General features: G+C 35.4%; 5 protein-coding genes across 5 annotated transcripts; all 5 read left to right on the top strand.

The window, feature by feature from the left end:
* Nucleotides 1–523: 523 nt before the first annotated feature.
* LOC105165572 (xyloglucan endotransglucosylase protein 1) lies at nt 524–2,128 on the top strand. Its single transcript, XM_011084629.3, has 3 exons — nt 524–962; nt 1,071–1,264; nt 1,517–2,128. The coding sequence occupies exons 1-3, from the start codon at nt 684–686 to the stop codon at nt 1,911–1,913; spliced, it is 870 nt and encodes a 289-aa protein (XP_011082931.2). The 5' UTR covers nt 524–683; the 3' UTR covers nt 1,914–2,128.
* Nucleotides 2,129–7,973: 5,845 nt separating this feature from the next.
* LOC105165569 (xyloglucan endotransglucosylase/hydrolase protein 24-like) lies at nt 7,974–9,332 on the top strand. The gene is made up of 3 exons (XM_011084626.3): nt 7,974–8,342; nt 8,458–8,651; nt 8,758–9,332. The coding sequence occupies exons 1-3, from the start codon at nt 8,055–8,057 to the stop codon at nt 9,152–9,154; spliced, it is 879 nt and encodes a 292-aa protein (XP_011082928.3). The 5' UTR covers nt 7,974–8,054; the 3' UTR covers nt 9,155–9,332.
* A 2,064-nt stretch (nt 9,333–11,396) lies between these two features.
* LOC105165807 (xyloglucan endotransglucosylase protein 1) lies at nt 11,397–12,813 on the top strand. Its single transcript, XM_088876203.1, has 3 exons — nt 11,397–11,841; nt 11,954–12,147; nt 12,252–12,813. The coding sequence occupies exons 1-3, from the start codon at nt 11,554–11,556 to the stop codon at nt 12,646–12,648; spliced, it is 879 nt and encodes a 292-aa protein (XP_088732329.1). The 5' UTR covers nt 11,397–11,553; the 3' UTR covers nt 12,649–12,813.
* A 3,308-nt stretch (nt 12,814–16,121) lies between these two features.
* Nucleotides 16,122–17,493, top strand: LOC105165570 (xyloglucan endotransglucosylase/hydrolase protein 24-like). Its single transcript, XM_088876202.1, has 3 exons — nt 16,122–16,499; nt 16,612–16,805; nt 16,911–17,493. Exons 1-3 carry the CDS (start codon nt 16,212–16,214, stop codon nt 17,305–17,307), a joined length of 879 nt encoding a protein of 292 aa, XP_088732328.1. The 5' UTR covers nt 16,122–16,211; the 3' UTR covers nt 17,308–17,493.
* A 4,618-nt stretch (nt 17,494–22,111) lies between these two features.
* On the top strand, nt 22,112–23,553 carry LOC105165571 (xyloglucan endotransglucosylase protein 1). The gene is made up of 3 exons (XM_011084628.3): nt 22,112–22,469; nt 22,573–22,766; nt 22,994–23,553. Exons 1-3 carry the CDS (start codon nt 22,179–22,181, stop codon nt 23,391–23,393), a joined length of 885 nt encoding a protein of 294 aa, XP_011082930.2. The 5' UTR covers nt 22,112–22,178; the 3' UTR covers nt 23,394–23,553.
* Nucleotides 23,554–24,240: the final 687 nt, after the last annotated feature.

Below are 24,240 nucleotides of genomic sequence, written 5' to 3' on the forward strand. Positions count from 1 at the left end.
TTTTGTTCTCAATTCATTCTCTTAATTAAATTCAAATCTATGAATTCAAATGTAATTTTATTGAAAACAAGCTGTATATTTTCCGCGGTTTTGTTTCTTTCATGAAGCACAATCAAACCAGACCTGTTTTACGAAAAAAAAAAATACTAATAATTAATAATAATAAAAGAAAAGGAAACAATTGGCATATTAGTTGATAGGACTAAAATTCAAAGACAAGAATTTCACGTAAAACTAAGTTATAGAAACGCGGTTATAAGGGGAGATGACATCAACTTTGTTGTCCGAAAACGACTACTTCCAATTGGCAAAAGAAATGCATATAAAATCTATGCATAGACTATGCAAAAAAAAAAAAAGTCTGCAATTAATTAAACACGCTTTTCCTCTCCAACCACCAAAAATCAGGTGCTATTCCATGCCAAGTAAAATTACCCCAAGAAAGAAACATTTCCAGCTGTTTGCAGAACGTTGTAATATTAATTATACCTCTCCATCCCTTTGGACATGTCAACTAGTGCTACTTATTCCTATGGAGAATGTCAACTATATTTTTCATGAGTCCCACGTACGATTTTCCCCTATTTAAACCTTTCCTAGCAACAATCTTCGACCATTCAATTCCATTTATTTCTCCCTTTTCTTCTTGAAAATTAAGACAAGAAAAACAAAAATTTTGATTCATGGATTCTTGTGTTAGGGTTTCTGAAATGCTTAAGGTTTTGTTTGTCCTGGCGTTCCTCTTAGGTTCCTCATTAGCCGGCAATTTCTATAAAGATGTGACCATAACGTGGGGTGGCCCCCGGGCTCAGATACTCAACGGGGGCCAAGTTCTTTCGTTGTCCCTTGACAATGTTTCGGGTTCTGGTTTCCAGTCCAACAACGAGTACTTGTATGGAAGGTTTGACGTGCAGCTTAAGCTCGTGCCTGGAAACTCAGCTGGCACTGTCACAACGTTTTTCGTAAGCCCTTTTTTGTGGTTTAATTTCTATGAACTTGTGATAATATGTATTGTTATGTGTAAGGATTTAAGTAATTAACAGTGATTGTGACCATATGTGATGTTGTAGTTAGCGTCTCAAGGATCGGCACATGATGAGATTGATTTCGAGTTCTTGGGGAATAGTTCCGGGCAGCCATACACCGTGCACACCAACATTTATACCCGAGGAGTAGGCAATAGGGAACAACAGTTCCGCCTCTGGTTCGACCCTACCGTTGCATTCCACACTTACAGTATTCTCTGGAACTCGCAAAACATAATGTATGTTTTTGAAACTCTGTTCTCGATCTTGTACGAATTTAAGAAAAGATTATATATTAAATAATTTTTGAAATTCAATAAATACCACAAAATGTAATTCAAAGTACTTTTCAAAATATAAAATTATCCAAACAAGTCTAAAGAATTTATCGTTTTGAACGTGAAATTCCTATTCCAAATTGATCAAACCAAACATACCCTTACACGCTAGCTGACTAAATTAAACCACCGGTGATTTCTCAATGCATGCAGATACATGGTGGACAACATCCCGATTAGGGTTTTCAAAAACTACGCTGCATACGGAGTCGCATTCCCGACCAGCCAGCCGATGAGGTTATTAGCCAGCCTCTGGAATGCCGATGACTGGGCAACGCAGGGCGGGAGAGTGAAGACGGACTGGACCAAGGCCCCCTTTACCGCCACTTACCGGAATTACAATGCCACAGGCTGTGTTGTGAGTGCAACAGGGACGAATTCCTGCAACGGGGCTGCGAACAGCCAGGCTTGGCTAACTCAGGGACTGGATGCCAATGGGAGGAACAGAATCCGATGGGTGCAACAAAAACAAATGATCTACAATTACTGTACAGATGTTAAAAGGTACCCCCAGGGGCTTCCCAAGGAATGCAGGCTTCCTAGGTTCTAAGGGTACGTGGAATTGTCAACAATTTCCAGGCCGTCATCGTCGACCCAGTTTCAATGTATTTTCTTCATGATTCATATGTTCTACTTCGTGTTCTTTCTTTTTTGTTTATTTATATTTTTCCCTGGAAAAGAGTTAAATTGCTACGGAATAAGGACTTTGAACAAGAAAGGGGATGTGATTCTTTGATTATACCAAAATACCAATGTTTTGTTGCATTTTTGTTTCTTCTTTGCTGTTTTTTCTGACTTATTGTATGCTTTGTTCTGTATAATAATGGTACTAAAATTGGATTGGATTTTATTTCATCTTTTACTTTATTTAACATACTACGTCTATAAAAAAAATTTCTAAATAAACTATATGATATTATTTTTATACACTTAATTATGATGTGTATATTGAACGTAATAAAAAAATAATTGGATATGAAATAGAAAATCTTATGCGCATTAAAATTTAACGTTGTCATGGAAATTTCTTGTGTAGGGACGTCATTTTCCATTAACCACCATGCCTAGAAAATAATCCTTTCTAATTAATGAAATTAATTTCAGATTATTAATGATTCAAACGCTAAAGGACCACAGAGATTAGATAAGTCTATTTAATTCTCAAGATTAGTTTATTATTATTTTCTTGGAAAAAAGATAATTTTAGTTTTATATATAATTATAGGGGGTGTCATCTTTAATGACCCTCTTTAATTTTGAACTTGTAATTGAGGACTATAATTAAAAATATATTTAGTTCAAATATTGCTAGAAAATATTAAATTTGCCAAAATTATCACATGCTTAACAACTAACCGTTTTAGTATATGAATTTTTAATTTTCAAGCTAGGTTTGATGACGTGATATGTTTTTCCTAGTGACGTTTGGACGAAATGTACCAGCTCTATAGTTATAGGGCTAAAATTTTATTATTTTTCTTACGTCTCTCATGCCACGCAGCAAGTGGCTGAAAAATTTAAAAGTCTAAAATTAAGTAGATCACATGCAAGATGTGGTATTTCCAACCAATTTACTTTTTTGGCAATATTTGAACTAAATGTGTTTATAGTTTACCATTGCAAATTTAAAATCTGATAAGATTGAAAGTGGAACCACCCTATAATTAGTAGACCAAAATTGTATTTTTTTTCTTTTTATTTAGACATACTGGCCATCGTAATATTTTACGTGTATATAATAAATAATATTGCACGTGTTAAACTATATTATAAATAATAATAATAAATTATATAAACCAAAAACTCACATATAAAAAAAAAAGAAGCAAAAGAAAACCAGTTTCGGGATGATCAATAGTTTAAAAGAATTGTGTTGTGGTGATGTTAAAATGACATGAAGTCACATTTGTAAAAAAAATGAATTAATTATATATAATTAATTTTTAAAATTATCTTATTAGAGATATAATTATTATATCTAAAATTAGTGTTGACCACGTCATTAACTGACTTTTGTGATGTAAAGGGTCTTTTTTTCCTTGTATTAGTATACATATATGAATGTTTTTAATTACCCATATACTGGTAATGAATCATACATTAATTAACCATGTCTATGTTTTTTTTCTGTGTTCTTTTATATATATATAAATCTAATTTCATTACATTATTATTCGTTAATATTCAAATGTTAAAACTTTATGATTAATTTAATAATTTCAAATTAAAAAATCCTATTATCGGAATTGGTAGACCAGTCCACAATTTGGTTACAACTGGTCTTAGCACCTTTAGAATTGTTCAAATGTCAAAATACAATAAAGTACATATCCACACGTTTGATGGGCTTATAACTTATTCGTGAAACCTCATATTAGAAGAATTTGAAATATGTTGTTCTAAAAAACAGTATTTTTAGTGATTCGTTTAGTAATAACTGCTCCAAATGCAAGGGTACTCTCCTTCAAGATTGTAACCCTGCAAAATAGAATAACATATTAGAACCACGTAGAGATATTTTTAGCAATGCCCTTTCGACACTCAAATCAATTATTTGAGTCGGTTTATATTCTGACTAGGTCTCATGGAGTGCCTTCCTCAATGCGGGGAAAGGGGCACTGTGTGACTAGTTGTCCGCAGTAAACGACTACTTATGCTCAACAACAACAATAGAATTTCAGCCGACACCTACACGGGGGCTCGACAAGAATAGCAACACAAAATCCGACAGCAACAACACAAGCAAGCAAGGTGCAGTACGAATGCAGTAAATATAAATTTCAAAATGTAGATTTCAATGATAGAGGAAAGCAATTGAACATTGTACAAATGATGCTAGTGCAGGAGGATTGCCTTAAGGGGTACACTAGTACATAGACTACACCAAGCTTCGTGATACTCATTCCCCACTATAATAGTTTTAAAAAGATTTTTCCTATTTACAGTATTAGATAATAAAAAGGTTGAACATTGCACCTCAAGAGGTACAAAGTCCTCCATGAGTAAACATAAGTATTTACAAGTGTACAAGACAAATGACCTATGCCTAAAAACACTAAAACTGTGGAGTCCAACATCTGTCGATGAAGGTTGTTGGTTGTCCTGATTGAGCGATTGTGCGGTCGAATGTGTGTCAAAGGTGCTAGGAGTACGGCTAGCCTTGGTGTCGCTGGCCGCTCCTTGGACAAGACGACCGGTAGTGACTTGCGGAGGACGTACGGGTAGCTATGGGAGGTGCACAAACGGCCATCGAGCAGAGACTCTTACCGATTGAGGATTGCAATACTGTTTATACGGGAACTTTCTTGATTTGTGGGGATGCTATCTGCCAAGTATTAAGTCATTCCGAGAATGTTTGGACACGAAGATATAAAGGCGACGATCGGGAGCCTCCCTGCGAGCAAGTAGGAGACAAATGTGTGAAGCAGATTGTTTTATCTTTGGAGATTTACAAAACTGTTTCTTTGGTGAGATCCTTAGTGTGTTGGGAGCACCTCCAATATGTTTCAGAGTTAGACAGTTCCGTTTGAGTAGGAAATGACGACGATGTTTGGAGTTTGTCAGTGTCGTGGCGAAATTGTGGTTTCAGAGTATTGCATGGGCAAATCCTCAGCGATGGACGATCAGGTGAGGCTGAAACTCTTGGGTTATGATACAGAAGTCGTAGGCTATGCAATGGTTCAAGCGGCACGTGATTTAGACGTCGAGGCAAACAATTTAAGATCTCGTGATCCAACTCATTGCACACGGTATTGGGTTCTAGCTATCAATGGGGATCTGTCAACGCCACACTGTGGGCAAATTGTGAAGCCATGCCGAAAGACAAGAAGGTATGTTGAGCATACCGTGTGGGAGTATTGCTTGATGTTCTAGCTATCAATGGGGATCTGTCAACGCCACACTGTGGGCAAATTGTGAAGCCATGCCGAAAGACAAGAAGGTATGTTGAGCATACCGTGTGGGAGTATTGCTTGATGTTGGCATATTAAATGGGTCTCGGACTTATGATGTGGTCCTACTTGGGCAATCATAGAAGACGACCACGAGAAGGCGTGCGCCAAGGATGCACCGAGTGAGCGTTGGGCATAAAATGGGCGTTGCCGACGCATGCAGAGTGCTGTAACCTAAGACGCCGTACGAAAAAAAAAATATATTACACTGTCCATGACAATGGGGAAGGCCAATATTTATGGAAGATGGTAGAAATTGGACTAAATATGCTATTTTTTTTTTAAGTTATTGTTCGCAAAATTAAAATCGAAAGTTGACCATAACTTTCCACCACCCAAAATACATTATTCCTTCAAAGAGCTCTTTAAAATGTACCTATATTAAATATTTATTAATATTAAAGGACTTCTGAAAGAAACACTCATTAAGAAGTATGTTTTCGAAATGAACTTTCATTTTAAAAGTGCTCCCAAACATGCACCTAACAAACTCACGTGATATATTTTAAAATGCATAAATTTATAAGATCTTTTAAATAAATGAAGTCGAGCAAACAGGAAAGAAGTTTATTTAAAGAATAATTAAATTGTCTTCCCCTCATTTTTCTGTAATTATGTGCAAATTTTATATAATTTGAAAAATTACGTTTATTATTCCTGATATTTCCTTCCGTTTAATAAATAGATCATCTTGTTACTTAAAATTCACCAAATTTATTGATATTAGTAAAAAAAATTAAATAAAAATTCATATTTATACCCGATTAACTTATTATTAACTTATTGGAAGGTAAACAAAAATTTTCCAACGATATAAGTGAACTTCAACGAAAAAAAACTAAAATTATAAAAATTTTAAAAATGCAAGAAATACAACCTTAGAAAGTGAAGAACAAAAACATCAAACCACCTAAATTACGAAACCCAAACATACATTGCCAGATGAACAGCGACAGTACAATTAATGATACATCCTATGCGTGCAGTAGATAATGATTTCCTGTAGAAGACTCAACAGAATTTATAGGGTGTTTGCCTAAATTTATTTAAATTACATCGAAAGGTCTGGATATTTGGCTAATCCATATGTTATTTCATTCATTTGTATAGATATTTGACACTTTCTCAACATTAACGTACATGAATAATTAGGGTGTAAATGCGTCGGACTCGATCAATTTTTGTGAGCTCCAATTTGAGTTCGAATTTTCTTTTCATGGTTTGAGCTTGAGTTTGGTTCGATAAGCTCTTATGGTTTGAATTTTCTTTTCATTGCTCGAGCTCAAGCCAAAGCTCGAGTTTTCAACAAATTAAATAAAATTCTATTATTATAAGTAAATCATATTAAATATTATTATATTAATTATAAAAATATTATACATATGGTATAATATTTTCAATTTATTACCATAAATATAAACTGCTAACTAGTTTAATAGTAATATAATTAGTAAAAGTAAAAAAATATATATATACATCAAATTATCAAAATACTTGCACATAATTTTATATAGATATTAATATTAATAAAAAATATAAGTTATTTTTTAAAAGTGGTTGATCTCATTATGTAAAAAAAGGCATTAAATTAAAAGATAATTTTTTAAACCAAAGTACAAAAATAGGGATGGATCTCATTATATATATATAATAAAATAATAAAAAAATAATTAAAATTGTCCAACCATCATTATTATTATTATTATCTTAGATTAATTCATGATATTCACTCAATTTTGACATAACTTTATAAGTAATAAAATAGGTTGCATGCTGTGTATCTTGGTAAATAATATATACTCACAAACAAATATAAAAAATTATAAGTTAATTATTAGGACTTGTTAAATTAAAAAAACAAATAGATTAAAAATGAATATCGAATTTATTTTAATTGCTAATACTATTAATGATTATCTCTACTAATGATGTTTTAATTTACTGATTAAGGTTAAGATGAAAACTAAGACTAAGGTTTTATGAACAAGTTCGAGTCTCACCAAATATTGGGTACTTATCTCATTTTAATCAAATTATTATAATTTATTTATTAAATTGCTATAATTTATTTAATGATTTTAATCATACTAATATATTGTTGAATTGATGTATTACTGCTACAAATTTCTATGGACCTCATATGTAGAGTTTCATCAATGTAGCCCAAGATCCTGCTGCATCTTTCCACTAGAAGAAGTACAATTCTGCCATATCTAAAAATAAAAATATAATGATCAACTCTAATTAATCATGGCTATGCAATAAGTACTGATCATTGTTTCTGCAGGCGAAATCGAAATTTTAGTCCCATAGTTAAAATTATGACAAATATGTTGGACTTAGCTAAAATTATAATAAAATCCATTTATTTATGGTGGAGTAGCTCAAGTTAAGAATGTTGGTGGAAGGAGCAGTACTAGAAAACAGAAAGGCTCAACCAGGGCAGTCTATCGACTTATACCTTACGCGGAAACAGGCACACGTTTTTCCTTTTGCCAACGGCTAATCCACCATTAAAATCCAGCTCATTTTCACCGCTCCGCGTTAGGATACTTCACTTCACACTCCCCCTTTCCAGTTATTGATCATCAAAGAAAAGCTCAACTACAGCTGTCTCTGCCCCCCCCCCCCCCCCCCCCACTGTCTATATATAACAACAGTGTCATTCATCAACGCACAACACAATCTCTCCCAGTTGCATTTTCTCTCTCTCTCTCTCTCTTAGCTGAAACAACTGAGAAATGGCGATGTTTTCTGATTCCGGTGCCCTGTCGAATTTAATGATGCTTTTGCTTGCAATCTTGGTGGCTAATATCGCTACTGCTGCGGCTGATTTCTACCGAGATGCCGAGATCACATGGGGCGATGGCCGCGCCAAGATTCTTGAAGGTGGGAGAATGTTAACCTTATCGCTGGATCAGCAATCGGGTTCTGGGTTCCAGTCCAAGAACGAGTACTTATTTGGAAGATTCGACCTGCAACTCAAGCTCGTCCCTGGGAACTCCGCGGGAACTGTCACCACATTTTTCGTAAGTTTCGCAATTTCCTTCAGTGCCACTGGCCTTATCTCAGCTCGTTATGACTCAGAGAAATTAATGTGAATTTCAGTACTAAAGTGACATGTATTTGTTCTTGCTTTTGCAGCTATCTTCTCAAGGAGCAGGACACGACGAAATTGATTTCGAGTTCTTGGGAAACACTTCAGGCGAGCCGTACACAGTCCACACAAATGTGTATGCCCAAGGCAAAGGAGACAAAGAACAGCGATTCCATCTCTGGTTCGATCCAACTGCAGCTTTCCACACTTACTCCATCGTCTGGAATCCTCAGCGCATCATGTAATTTCTTGTTTTTTTTTCCTCCAACGCCATCACTTTATCTTAATCTTTTCTGGAAACTTGAAGTTTTAACTGACTGGACCTTAATTTTCTGTTGGGATTTCAGATTCTTGGTGGATAACATTCCGATCAGAGTATTCAGTAACAACGAAGCAATTGGAATCCCATACCCGAAGAGCCAGGCCATGAGAGTGTACTGCAGCCTGTGGAATGCAGATGACTGGGCAACCCAAGGCGGGCGGGTGAAGACTGATTGGACCAAGGCTCCATTCGTGGCCTCTTACAGGAACTTCAACATAAATGGCTGCGTGCCCGGATCGTCTTGCGGGTCCAAGTCCGCGGAGTCTTTCAACACGGAGGCATGGCAGACCAAGGAGCTCGATGGGAAGGGCAGAAATAGACTGAGATGGGTTCAGCAGAAGCACATGATCTACAATTATTGCACAGATAACAAGAGGTTTCCTCAGGGTATACCCGCCGAGTGCAGGCGCTCCAGATTCTAAGCGCTGAATCCAGGGATTTAGATTATTAAATTCTTTCTTCACTTGTCTGATGGATAAAAAAAAACGTTTATTCTTTCATTCTTTTATTCGATTGTAACCTATACTATATGAGTCATGTATTGTTATAAAGAAATTTGAGGAATGATATTATGCTCGGAAGCAGCTCATTTTTTGTGCTTGTTGATTCTAATTATATCTGCACGGAACATATAGAATTAGTGTTGTCTGCACGAAGCATACAGATTCCAGTGTCGTTTTTCTTTTAGATTTCGTTCTACTAATATGTCTATGCTAAGTCATGGTCCAAATTGGTTTCTTCAAGTTGTTTTTCATCGAATTTTGACTAATTTTCAAGTATGTTTCATTTGTCACGTACAAAAATATTTTGCTTTAATACAAGTTATACTACCGATAGATTTGTATATACTATATGGAATTTTATGAGACTACAAAAAATGGGCTATTTGCCACAATTTTCTACCAAAACTTCCGTGACAAAAGTAGCGGATTGATTCGAGAATGCTGTGGAAATTTGAAATAGGATAAATTAAAATGCTAAATGAATTAAAATCAAATTAATGGGGTGTACTCTTTAATGACAAAGGACGTTATTTGGCGGGGTCAAATGTAATTTACCTATGTGTTATTAAAAAAGATTTAAAAAAACCTCTTATAATAAATAAAATAGCAAAAACCAAAATAAAAATCCCTATGATAAAATTAAATGGGCAAAATACTCTCTTTGACTTGGATTTGTAATACACACCCCATTGATGTGTGGATTTTTGGTTTTTGACATTTAAAATAATAAAAATATTCTTATTTATCAATCATTGGATATTTCTTTATATGAATCGATAGCCTATATTTAAGTAATACAAAATCAAAGGTCCAAATTTGTCAAAATAAAATCAAGCTGTTTAGATTTAACTTAACAAATCTATGATTTATATTTTATTTGATCAAAATAGTGGCTCGGATTTTATTTAATTTGAATCAACGGCCTACATTTAGAATTGCATATATAAATATATAACTAAAATTATATATATATTATGTATAATTAAAAGATATATGGATAAAATACACTTTGTCCCTGAACTATGTATCATGTAACAAATTACCCCCTAAATTAATAAATATAACACTTACCTCATACAATTAAAATTTTGAACAACATTACCCTTATATTATATTATATATATCACATAAGTTTTTTTAGATCTTTTTTAATAGCTCAGGAGCTTTTTACCCTTAAGATGACATGGCACTAATTGGATAAAGTTTCAACGTGGCACAAATATAATTTAAAATAATATATATATATATATATATTCATATATCTAACAAGTATCTTTAAAAAATACATTATTTATATACCTTACAATTTTATGGATTTACCATATGAAAAATACAAATATCTCTAAAAGAGTTAATATATAGAATAATTATTTAAATTGGTTTATAAATAAATAATTGTGTGTAAAAATATAATATTTAAAATATTACTATATTAAAAGTTAACATTTAAGCAATTTTAAGTGTAGAAATCATAACATATTTATTAATTTAATAAGAATTTGTAAATCTTTCAATACATATAATACATAACAATAAATTTAAAAAATAAAAAAAGATTATGTAATATATATAAATTAGCATCTACATATATTTTTCCTGTTAATATTTCACTGTTGAGCTAAATTTCAATAGTAATTATATTCTTCTTGAATAATAAAATAATATTTATCTTTTTAAATATAAATATTTTATGTTTATTATTGTGGACAGAAAATATTTGTAAAGATTTCAGAATCAAGGGATAATCTGTATAAACTCTATTTTCATTATTTTGGGAGCGGGGTGAAGATGAATACATATGGAGACAATATTTCAATCACATACTCAAAATATGTGTGTGCAGCAATCAAACAATTACAAAAATACCTGCTATTGTAATTTAGATAAACTTTAGGGACCAGTCCTGTCAATAAGAGAATTTCTATTTAGAAATGATGAAAATTAAAAACAAAAAAACGAAAAAACAAAACCAACGGCCTATAAGCTTCCCGGAATCTCACGGCAACAAAGTGGAATTTAGTCGTTGAGAGGAACAATGCCAAAAATTAATATATACCTTACGCGTAAATCTGCAAACTTTGCCCTTTTCTATATCTGGAAAACTGTCCTTTCCAAGGCCAAATCCAACTCATTTTCACTGAACCCGCCTAACACGGATGGATGCTTCACACTTTTTTCCAGCGACCTCAACTTGAGCTGGCTACCTATTATGTGTTGTGTATAATATATAAGGGAGGCCTTCACAATCCAACTGCATCCATCAACACAAAATACAATCTCTTCCTGAATTCTCTCTCAGCCATAATACCGACAGAGATATGGCAACTTTTCCCGATTCCGGGGCCCTGTCAAATCTATCAATGCTTTTACTTTCAATCTTGGTGGCTTATTTCGCTACTGCTGCGGCTGATTTCTACCGAGATGCCGAGATCACATGGGGCGATGGCCGCGCCAAGATTCTTGAAGGTGGACGAATGTTAACTTTATTGCTGGACCAGAATTCGGGTTCTGGGTTCCAGTCCAAGAATGAGTACATGTTTGGAAGATTTGACCTGCAACTCAAGCTCGTCCCTGGGAACTCCGCCGGAACAGTCACCACATTTTTCGTAAGTTTCGCAATTTCCTTCGCTGTCATTGGGCTTATCTCAGCTCATTACGACTCAGAGAAATTAATGTGAATTTCAGTACTAAAGTGTGTGTTTGTTCTTGCTTTTGCAGCTGTCTTCTCAAGGAACAGGACACGACGAAATTGATTTCGAGTTCTTGGGAAACACTTCCGGCGAGCCGTACACAGTCCACACAAATGTGTATGCCCAAGGCAAAGGAGACAAAGAACAGCGATTCCATCTCTGGTTCGATCCAACTGCAGCTTTCCACACTTACTCCATCGTCTGGAATCCTCAGCGCATCATGTAATTTCTTAGTTTTTCTCTCTGCCGCCATTTTTTCATCTTAATCTTGTCTGGGAACTTGAAGTTTTAACTAACTGGAATTGGTTTCTCTGTTGTAATTTCAGATTCTTGGTGGACAACATTCCGATCAGAGTATTCAGGAACAACGAAGCAATTGGAATCCCATTCCCGAAGAGCCAGGCCATGAAAGTGCACTGCAGCCTGTGGAATGCCGATGACTGGGCAACACAAGGCGGGCGGGTCAAGACTGATTGGACCAAGGCTCCATTCGTGGCCTCTTATAGGAACTTCAACATTAATGGCTGCGTGCCCGGAACCTCTTGCGGGTCCAAGTCCCCGGAGTCTTTCAACACGGAGGCATGGCAAACCAAGGAGCTTGATGCGAAGGGCAGAAACAGATTGAGATGGGTTCAGCAGAAGCATATGATCTACAATTATTGCGCAGATATCAAGAGGTTTCCTCAGGGTATACCCGCAGAATGCAGGCGCTCCAGATTCTAAGCGCGGAATCCAGGGGTTTGGTTTCTTTCTTCACTAGCCTGATTTTTAGTGTGGATAGAAACCATTATTTATTCTTTCATTCTTTTGTTCAATTGTAGCCTATACTATGAGTGATGTATTGTAATAAAGAAATTTGATATATGATTTCAGCTTTATAGCAGCCCATTTTTGGCTTGTTGATTATAACTATATTTTATCTGCTTTAGAATTTCCTCAAGGTATTGAAAATTACAATTTGACTCAAGTGTTCCACAGACGGCGTCAATGATGCGTTCAAAAAACGCCCAGGTCCAATTGCAAAGAGAATGCAAATACTGAAGGGGGAACATGCAAAAAGGGCATTAGCACTCCAATGCCCAAACTAGTCTCGAATTTAGGAATTAATAAACGTAAATATAAACCGTGATGAGAAATCAGGAAGAAATTCGCGTGAGAAATTGTAATTAGAGTGCAATTCGAATGCTAAAGTAAGAATAGAGACTATTTTCCAAATTTTGGAAGGTATCCCTGTCGGGGGACTGAAGATGTCTATATTGAGGGACTGCACCTGTATATATAGCGGGGGCGTCCCCCTTTGCTGGGACTCTGCTCACCTCCTTTATCCTCATAAGAAAGGGTCAAATATATGTGGATAAGACTTGACTTGGTCTTATTTTTAACTTGATCAGCTCACAACAACACGTCTTTGCTTGGAGAGGACTTCTTTTCTACGAAGAATCCTATTTTGCGGGGAGTCCCTTCTAGGTTTAAGAGTGTTTTGGGGACCCTTCCCTTATCCTGGGTTGTCCTAGTTGCCAAGAGGAGTCCTCCTAAGACTGATATGGTCCAATGTGGATATTGATCTCAAGGTTGATGAGATACCATGTAAGAGAGTGAGATGTCATATGGAAGAGTGGGTTGCCACGCGTGTAGGCTTTTTGGGCCGAATATTTGTCGAAGTATTGATCATGATCCGAGTATGGGAGTGCCTTGAGCCTCCTCCCTTCACCAATCTGTTTTCTAGGGGGCACCAGCCAAAGCAGCCGGCCAATCTAATTTCTAAGGGCACCCGCCAAGGGCACTTGTCAGGTCTTCTTAGTCCTCTTAAGATGTTATGGGCCTCTCGTTTCTTTTTTCTTTTCGGATCACTTGTGCCTTTCTGGGTCAACTTATTTTTATGCACATCAATTACGAATACTCCATCGTTTGAAAAATTACAAAACACCCCCCTGATGTTTGATAAAATTATGTAATCCTTGGATGAAGGTATGAAATTGCCAACGTTTTGCCTTTACTTTATTTTTTATTTTTTTTAAAAATAAAAAATCTAACGAGATGGAAGAAATTTTTAAAAATTATCCACTTAGTCCATAAAGAAATAAAAAAAAATTAAAAATAAATAAAATTATAATTATTAATTCACAATAGTATTTTGGTCAATTTACTATAAAAAATGGATGAAAACCTAACAGATTGAGTTAATTGTTAGACGGCCGTTAAAATCAAGAGGGTATTAGTAATTTTTCAAACAATGAGAAAGTATTCCTAATTATTCCAAACCTAAAAAAAATTATTGTAAATTATCTTAGATTTAGCTTGTATCATTTCATGTGAACCATAGATATAAGATGATTGGTTAGTCTGCACATACTTTGTATGAGATTGTGGTCCGGTCAGGGCGACCAAATAAAAGGACGCGTATCTCACTTGTCCACAGTCTAAATCAGAGTTGGAGTTAGCATGCCTTTGTGCAACTTTCTGGAGAGTATCTTCACATCAGATCAGATTTGTTTAGTATATGAGATATTTTCATCATCTTAGATTAATGAGACTACAAAAAATACAGGCTATTTTCTTCCCCCTTTAATATTACTGTTTCTTTCAATTCTACCTGATGAGTATCCACATATTCCACCTACAAAAGGACCAAAACGCCCCTCATTAAGGGCATTATAGTCATTTCGCGATCAGGATCCGCGTATTTTGTTGCAGGCGGGTCGCAGTTGACCCGACCCGGATCGCGTAGACTGACCGAAGACCCGGATAATGACCACCGTTCGATCTGAATGCGCACCGACGAGATAAGGCCACGTGGCCCAGTACTTGACGTACAACTGTGTTCTATAAATAGACCCCGACGCACCATAAATGAGGTAACTGTTATGCATTAATTGAGATCGAACTTTGAGATCGCATACATTTCACTCGATCAACCTAACTTGAGCGTCGGAGGGTCATTGTCGGGGACGTGCCCGACGAGCTCACGGTTCGTGTTTTATTCTCAGGGGACCCAAAATCTGATTCGGAAGAGTTAGTCAATCTGCGGGGAGATCGTCTCAGGAGATCGAATAATTCAACCCGGATCACTACCATTATTTAATTATGTAGGAATGGACGTGTCTATCCAGTTAATTACTTAATCAACATGGGTTGTGCACTTGCTCTAGACACATCTAATTTTCATGTTTCAATTAATCATCTCTCTCTTTCAAAATTAATTTCTCAATGTAGTTAGTGTGTGATTTTTGTAGGTTCACCCTCAACTTATTATAAATTTGTATCACATATACAGTTTATTACGAAAACTTACTCTAAATTAAATAATATTCAATAAATCACTCATTAATTCAAGAGTACCCGTCATCATGAATGACCGTCCAGTTTCTCTGTCACTATTGAATAGGTGAAAAATAGTGGGAATCTTAAACTGCGCCTATTATATAAATACGGTCTTTCTATCAAGTTATCTTTCGATCAAAGTTCAGGGCACGAATTCTAAATCAATCCTCATACTTGATTTTGATAACTATGTATCCACTCTTAATTTATTGTATTTTTAATTACTCAATATAGTAAACATCTTTCCTATTTAATCGACAGCTGTGGTTGCAGACTTATAGGATCAACACATTTTAGAGAACATACGAGATCACTATCTTCTCATGATGGGTGGAAGATCATTTCGTGGATAGCGACAACCTCAATGTATGTATCGAATATACTGGTTCAAAACTTTCGACAACCATGCAATACGCAGTCACATCAGCTAGGACATAAATATAAACGCCTCACACACAAAACGACTATAATTCCTAAAATTGAAGGACTAATTCCCATACTATTAGAGTCGAGGAGTTTGCGACCAAATTTACGAGTTATTGAGCTCAAACTCAACCTAATATAGCTTAAAACTTTTATTGAAGCTCTATTAGGTGAAGTCATTTACAAATTAAGCTTGGTGGAAATCTGAGTGGAATGTAGTTCGCCATACATTACACCAGATAGACTCGTCCACAAAATCAAATATATACCTTGCGCGTGAATCCACAAAATCAATTTCTGCAGGAACACTGTTCGCCAAACCCATCAAATCCAGCTCATTTTCACTGGAACCCTCCTAATCAACACGCATACTACTTCACACCTTTTTCCAGCAAGCTCAACTACAGCTGGCTGCCTATGCATGTCTAATGCATATATATATAGGGAAGGCTTCACAATCCAACTGCATCCATCAACACAAAAAACAATCTCTCCTGAATTCTGTGTCTCCTCTCAGTCTCAGCCATAATACCACCAGAGAAATGGCAACTTTTTCCGATTCCGGGGCCCTGTCAAATCTATCAATGCTTTTACTGTCAATCTTGGTGGCTTGTTTCGCTACTGCTGCGGCTGATTTCTACCGAGATGCTGAGATCACATGGGGCGATGGCCGCGCCAAGATTCTTGAAGGTGGAAGAATGTTAACCTTATCGCTGGACAAGAATTCGGGTTCTGGATTCCAGTCCAAGAACGAGTACTTATTCGGAAGATTCGACCTGCAACTCAAGCTCGTCCCAGGAGACTCCGCCGGAACTGTCACCACATTTTTCGTAAGTTTCGCAATTTCCTTCACTGCCACTGGGCTTACCTTAGCTCATTATAACTCAGAGAAATAAATGTGAATTTCAGTACTAAAGTGTGTGTTTGTTCTTGCTTTTGCAGCTGTCTTCTCAAGGCGCAGGACACGACGAAATTGATTTCGAGTTCTTGGGAAACACTTCCGGCGAGCCGTACACAGTCCACACAAATGTGTATGCCCAAGGAAAAGGAGACAAAGAACAGCGATTCCATCTCTGGTTCGATCCAACTGCAGCTTTCCACACTTACTCCATCGTCTGGAATCCTCAGCGCATCATGTAATTTCTTAGTTTTTCTCTCTGCCGCCATTTTTTCATCTCAATCTTGTCTGGGAACTTGAAGTTTTAACTGAACTGGAATTGGTTTCTCTGTTGTAATTTCAGATTCTTGGTGGACAACATTCCGATCAGAGTATTCAGGAACAACGAAGCAATTGGAATCCCATTCCCAAAGAGCCAGGCCATGAGAGTGCACTGCAGCCTGTGGAATGCCGATGACTGGGCAACACAAGGCGGGCGGGTCAAGACTGATTGGACCAAGGCTCCATTTGTGGCCTCTTATAGGAACTTCAACATCAATGGCTGTGTGCCGGGATCGTCTTGCGGGACCAAGTCCACGGACTCTTTCAACACGGAGGCATGGCAGACCAAGGAGCTTGATGCGAAGGGCAGAAACAGATTGAGATGGGTTCAGCAGAAGCATATGATCTACAATTACTGCACAGATAACAAGAGGTTTCCTCAGGGTACACCCGCCGAGTGCAGGCGCTCCAGATTCTAAGCCCACAATCCGTGAGTTGGAATATTGGCTTGTTTCATCCGTTTCCGGATCTTCAGTGTTGATAGGGAAAACAAATATTATTCTTTCATTCTTTTATTCAATTGTAGCCTCTATGACTGTGTACTGTTAGCAAGAAATTTGGGGTACTCAAAATCCGAAATAATTATATACGAAATAATTCTTATATATATTGGGCCCTATTGCAATTTTTGTTTGGAAATCATAGTTGTTTGACGTTTTAGTCTTTGAAAAATATAACTTTTAATTTCGTCCATTATTATTATAAATGTCATAGTTTGGGGATATATTTTGTCAAAAATTGACATGTGCAAGTCACATGACTGCTTAAATTTTGCACTTGTGATTTTTAGGTCAACTTTTAATTCAGGCAAAATGAGGTCTCAAATTGCAAAATTTGAAAAAGTTGTTTCAAATTTCACTTATTAAAGAACTAAAATGCCAAACATCTATAATTATAAGACTAAAATCGAAATAAAATCCATAAATTGTGTTAGCATCAAGATGTGTGGTGGGCTTGGCTAGACAGGACTAGCCCAAGACTATATTGGCCCAATAAAATAATGGGCTAGTCCGGCCCAGGACTCGATTGGGAATGAGTTGATACCAGGTATTCATACGTGGTTCTGGGCTAGTGAGTTGGCCCTATCGGGCCAATTTTTCTTTTTAATTTTGTATCAAGTGTAATTTTTTTAATTTTATTAAATTGACTATACTAATAGATTTTTAAAATTTTTGAAACTCTAAACATTTAATTTTTATTAGTACATTAATTCAATAATGCTCTTTGTATATTTTTTTAATGTTTATTTCAAGTTTTCTTGGCTTGGTTTTGTATAAGTTTATAATTATATGTTTGATAGCCAAATTATTATTTCAGTTATATAGTTTTTAACTGCTCAATCTTTTAGTTATAAACTTTTGTTTGATTTAATTTATTATTTATTTTAAAAAATAATCATAAATGTGAATAGTTATTCAAAAGATTCCTCAATTTTATATGAAATAAAAATCAAAACAGGCTCAATGGAGCGTGATGCAAGTCTGGACTGTGCCTCATCAGACTAGTTCATGTGACCAATATTAGATTTAAAAGATGGACCCGGCAAGAATCTATTTAAAGGCTTAGAACTAGGGGTGATAATTAAATCCGAACTCAAACGGGTTCAAGTCTGAAAAATGAGGTTCGAGATCGATTTTGGGTCCATAAAAAACCTCCCCAGTATATAATTAATTTATTTTTTAATTTTATAAATAAATATTTAATTTAATACAAATTTCCCTAATCCATCCCAACCCGCTCCATTGCCACCCCTACCAATCAGAATCCCCCGTGGTATCAAGAACAATACTAGATTGATTTGTATCGATCGTGAGTCAGCTGACCCGTTGTACACCTAGCAAATGAAAATTTTGTCTAATAAATACTTTTGATAATTTCTTGGCAATGAAATATTTGTAACTTAAACGGTGAAAATTATTCCAAGATCTCCGGTTCAAGATTTTTGGATCAACTAGGTGAGTATGTGTAAAAAGAAAAAAAAAAAGAAATGCATCTTAGGCTCTCATAATAAACAAAATGTCCAAAACAGAACTGTAAATTATAACCAACTATTAAGATTTAGTATAATTATAAATATCTCTTATTGTTAAAAATTTATCAGTGTCCCTTGATTTTAAAGGGTGTCCAATATCTAACTCAGTTTGTTAGGTTTCGTTACGTTTCTATGTATATTTTCTGGTGAACTTATCAAAATACTTTTATGAATTATAAATTATAATTTTATTACTTTTTTAAAAAATTTATAAAAAATTATGGACAAAATGGATGATGTATTTATAATTTTTTAATTTTATTTTAAAAAAATAAAAAAAAATATAATTAGGGTATAATTAATAATTTCAAACTTTCGTCCAAAGATTACATAATTTCACCAAACACCAGAATAGTATTGATAATTTTTTTAACAAAAATATTCATAATTATATTAAACTTGGTGACGAAATTCATTGTAATTTAGTCAAATTTATAATTATTTCATACAAAAAGTAAAACAAATATGTCACTCATGGCATTGTTTTACTCTGTAACAACTTTAGTTTTTATAAACTTGTCATTATTCACATAATTTATAATAGTAACAGCTTTATATTAGATTTGTTTTATTAAATATTCATAGTTAAAATTTTATATTTGAAAAATACAAAGTCCAATATAAAAGAAAGCTTAAGGAATACCTAAGGCTACAAGAGGCCCAAGAAGACCGCAGACGTCGTGGCTGGGGACAAACTCAATTAACACATGATAGCTTAGAGGAATGACGATCCTTGAATCGTTTGACTACCCCTAAGAATGTGGGGTCTTATCTAAAGAATGAGTCATACATAAATCCCGTCTCGACCAAAAGTCTTAGCCTAAGGAAGAGAATAGCTGGAGTCTCTCCACACCAATAACTACCCTCCCAAGTTCCAAGGGGATTGGGCTCTTCCAATCAAAAGAGGGAGCCAGCTACAAAAGGGGCTTATCTTCCCTCAGTAGTTTTCTTTCAATGTTTGCACGTACAAAAATATTATCATTTCTTATCACTGTTTACTGATTTAGATGTATGATTCCTAATGTATTTTTTGCAAGCTCAAAGTCAAAAGCTTGCAGAAAATTTTGGCCCGACAGACCTTGAGTCGGACTTGCTCAAACAAAAACTATTTACTCGTATCAACCAATATTATAACTTTTTTAAAAATATAAAATTATTATTATAATAAATAAAAATTAATATACACACATATATATAGATATATTTGTCAACAATGTTAATAATTTATCACTAGATATTTTTTCTCCCGAAAGTATGTATGGCCGGACAAAACTATTATGAAAGATTTTTTTTTTTTCTTTATAAGGCTATGATTTATAACTAGTCACGGTATTTTGTCTTAATCTACTAAAAAAGGAAAAAGAAAAGACAAAAGAGTGTCATTTTGTTTTGAACAAGAGTGTTGACTTTGTTATCATCCCTAAAGTAGAAGGCCATACCCCAACTTGCCACGATCTTACCAGTTTTGCTCCTCCCTTGATCAAGAGCCCTAAATTTCATGGCCAATTGAAATAAATATTTTAACTTAAACACCTGTCAAGCCACCAATATTCTCATTTCTCAATACTCCAAATTAATTAATGGGTCAATTGTACTTATATTCTCCGTAAAAATATAAAATTACAATTGCCCTCGATAAAATTTTAAAATTATATTTACACACCCTTTCAAAATTTTTCATTTACATTTGACTCTGTTGCGTTAGAATTTGAACGAAAAAAATATTAATATTAAAAAACTTACATAAATTTCCAATATAAGGGAAAGAAATATAATCATGTGAACCTCATCACTCCATATATATGTATATTACTGACGCGTGCAAAAATAACACAGGTCTAACAAGCTTGGACTTTGATGTTGGACTTGGACCAACAAATAAAGGAACTTGAGGAACGGAACCTACAAAACAATACGTTAACACTCCAACACTCAAGTTAGTATTGAATTTGGGAGATAATAATCGTAAAAAATATATCGTAATTAAGAATTGAAGTATATTGATCAAATTTTGCAAGAGAAATCGTGTTTAGAGTGCAAAATGAGAGTTTGATAGCAAGAATTCAAAGTCTAGAAGGTGTCCCCGCCTGGGGACCAAACCTATATTTATAGGGGTGGACTGATTCTGTAAGTTCTCCTTATCTTCGGAAATAATGGATACAAGTCGTTCAAGTAAGAGGTGGTAATATGTTCTTATCTTCTGTTAAATCTGTTGACGACAACCTATTTTCATGTTGAGGGAGAATCTTCATCGAGGAGCACTCCTTAACCAACAAGAAGTCTCTCTTTTTCAAGATTTCAGGATGTTGAGGGAACCTCCCTGAATTCGCTTTCTTCCACATTGGCTAAAGGGCACACGTGGCAGGCCAATAGACACCATGTGTGGATGACTGGGAGTGGGCCTCAGTTTAATCATCGATTATTAGGATACTTGGGCCGAATCTGTAAATAACTTAGGCCCTTCCCCTCATATGGGTAGTTGGGTTGATGGAGGGGCCTTGAGCATTTCTTTTTTTCTTCTAACATCTTGGATTTTATTGGACTGTTGGAGGTTCTTTCATGGGACGATTTTCCTTAGGCTATATACATCAATTACATTTATTCTTTTATAAGTATAAAAATATATACGAGAATGTTAAATGACGGACAAAATTAAAAATTTATATAAATTTTTCTTTTTAACAAATATCAACATTTTTCATCCGAACCATAACGAAATGGGTTAGGTGTGAATTTTCAGAGGGGGTGTAAGTGTCATTTTAGAACTTTTTGGAAGGAAAGTATGATTTCACATGTTTAGAGGGGATTCAAGTGTAATTAACCTTAAAATAATTTCATCTCCAAATCAAATTTACCAAACTGAATCAATTGCATAACAAGTGTAATTATACTTATAATATATTTGGTTAGTGTTTTTAAACTGTATGACTAATACAGCTGAATGAATTTTGATCTGATCAAATTAATCCAAGTTAAAGTTAAAACCTCGCCTCCTGATTAAGCTTCTTGCATCCTTCCCTTCATGTTCATGAAAGATGGAACATGTATAGTGCCAATGATTGCAAGAATGTTGCAACTTGCGTGTTAAACTATAAAATTTAAGTAGCCAACTCTTGTCTACACCATACAGTTCATTCCACAGTTTCCTTTGGTCAACTCCCCGCGGTCCCCCAAACTATATATAAAGAAAGGTTTGATGATAAAGCCTTCATCACTGAAGCCAATACTTCAATTCCTCTCTTCAGGAGAAAAAGAAAAATGGCACTGTCTTCTGATTCCATATCTTTACCAAAATATATGATACTTTCCCTTTCAATGATCATAGCTTGCTTCATAACCCCGTCAGCTGGAAATTTCTACAAAGACGTTAACGTTAACTGGGGCGACGGGCGTGGCAAAATCGTCGAAGGTGGGAGGGGTTTAACCTTGTTGCTCGACCAATATTCGGGCTCTGGTTTCCAGTCCAAGAATGAGTATTTATTCGGAAGATTCGACATGCAGCTCAGGCTCATCCCTGGAAACTCTGCTGGAACTGTCACTACATTCTTCGTAAGTCTCCAGTGCTAGCTGATGTATACGTACATCCATTTTCACTTAATTAGTAGGAAAAAAGCTGTGTTAGTTCTTTAATTTGCTGTATTCCAATGTGCAGTTGGCGTCTCAAGGATCGGCACACGATGAAATCGACTTCGAGTTCTTGGGGAACTCCTCCGGGGAACCCTACACAGTGCACACTAACGTTTATGCGCAGGGAAAAGGAGACAAAGAGCAACAGTTCCGTCTCTGGTTCGATCCCTCTGCAGCATTCCACACCTACTCTATCGTCTGGAATCCTCGACGCATCATGTAATTATTGTCTCAAACCCTTCTTTTAATTGTTTTTTATCCAAATTAGATTTAGTCAAACTAAACTAATCACGGAACAAGCACACTTACCATCAATTGGTGGCTTTTTTTAAACTGTACATTAATTACACGACAAGATAGTACTTATCATTTAATTGGTTTCAGACCGTCTAAACCCGATTCGATTTAGAATTTTCCATTAGAAAACTTGTAAACCATGATTTCAGATTCTTGGTGGACAACATTCCAATTAGAGTATTCCACAACCACGGAGGAGTCCCCTTTCCGACAAGTCAGCCCATGAGAGTACACTGCAGCCTGTGGAATGCAGATGACTGGGCAACACAGGGCGGACGGGTCAAAACAGACTGGACCAAGGCTCCATTTGTAGCCTACTACAGGAACTTCAAGATCAACGCGTGCGTAAGCGGGTCGATAGGCGGATCCTGCGGATCTACATCGGCAGATAGTTTCGGTGACGAGGAATGGCAAACCCAGGAACTTGATTCCAAAGGCAGAAACAGGTTGAGATGGGTTCACCAGAAGCATATGATCTACAATTACTGCGGTGATATGCCCAGGTTCCCTCAGGGCATTCCACCCGAGTGCAAGCGCTCCAGATTTTAATAACCTGATTCATCTCTTTTACGGGATTGTCGGTCCTTAAATCAGATGCTTGTGACAAAGAATTTGCGGTGTGTTCGTGGGGACTATTCTTTATTATTTCTTTCTTTTGTTCATTTTGTTACCATTTGTCCATTAATAAATTTCTTATATTACTGCTGATTATTGATATTTTACTTTTGAGACAGTTGATTTACTAATCAATCACATGTGTACGATGCACGCAAACCAATAAATTGTTACGGTTAAAAATAAAAAAAATAATTGTGGTATTTATTAATTATTATGGCTGTGCAATGACTTTTAGCCATTGTTTTTATAATTAAAATTTTGGCTATATATAAAATCACAGTTGATATTAATTAATTATGATCACTTAAGTTCTGATTCCATAACTTCTTAAAAGTAACACTTTTAGTTTTACGACACATTTTTGTAAAAAAATATATAACATAAAATGCTACATGCTTAGTACATGGCCATCAGGGTTTTTATACTTTTGGTCTCATTATTACAAGCTTATCACTTTTGGTCCGATAATTATAAAAAAAATAGCATTTTTGATCCATGCACCCATATGACCTTTTTCGTTAAATATCTAATAGGAATGTGTCACAGGCTAAAATATGCTACTTTTTAAGAGTTAGGGAACCAAAAGTATGAATTCCATAACCAATAGTGCCAAAAGTAGAAAGACCCTAAGTTATGAGATAGAAAATACATGCGAGAGGTATATCTTCATTTGTTCACCCTGATAAGGGTAGATTTGATTAGAAAAAGATTTGTTTGACTTGTAATGAGTCATTACTATGTCAGTCGGGAGTAAATATGAATTTCATCAATTTTTTGC

This window comes from Sesamum indicum, linkage group LG12 (genome assembly GCF_026168435.1).
Source record: "Sesamum indicum cultivar Baizhima isolate 11 linkage group LG12, ASM2616843v1, whole genome shotgun sequence".
In the NCBI taxonomy this organism is placed as follows: domain Eukaryota; kingdom Viridiplantae; phylum Streptophyta; class Magnoliopsida; order Lamiales; family Pedaliaceae; genus Sesamum; species Sesamum indicum.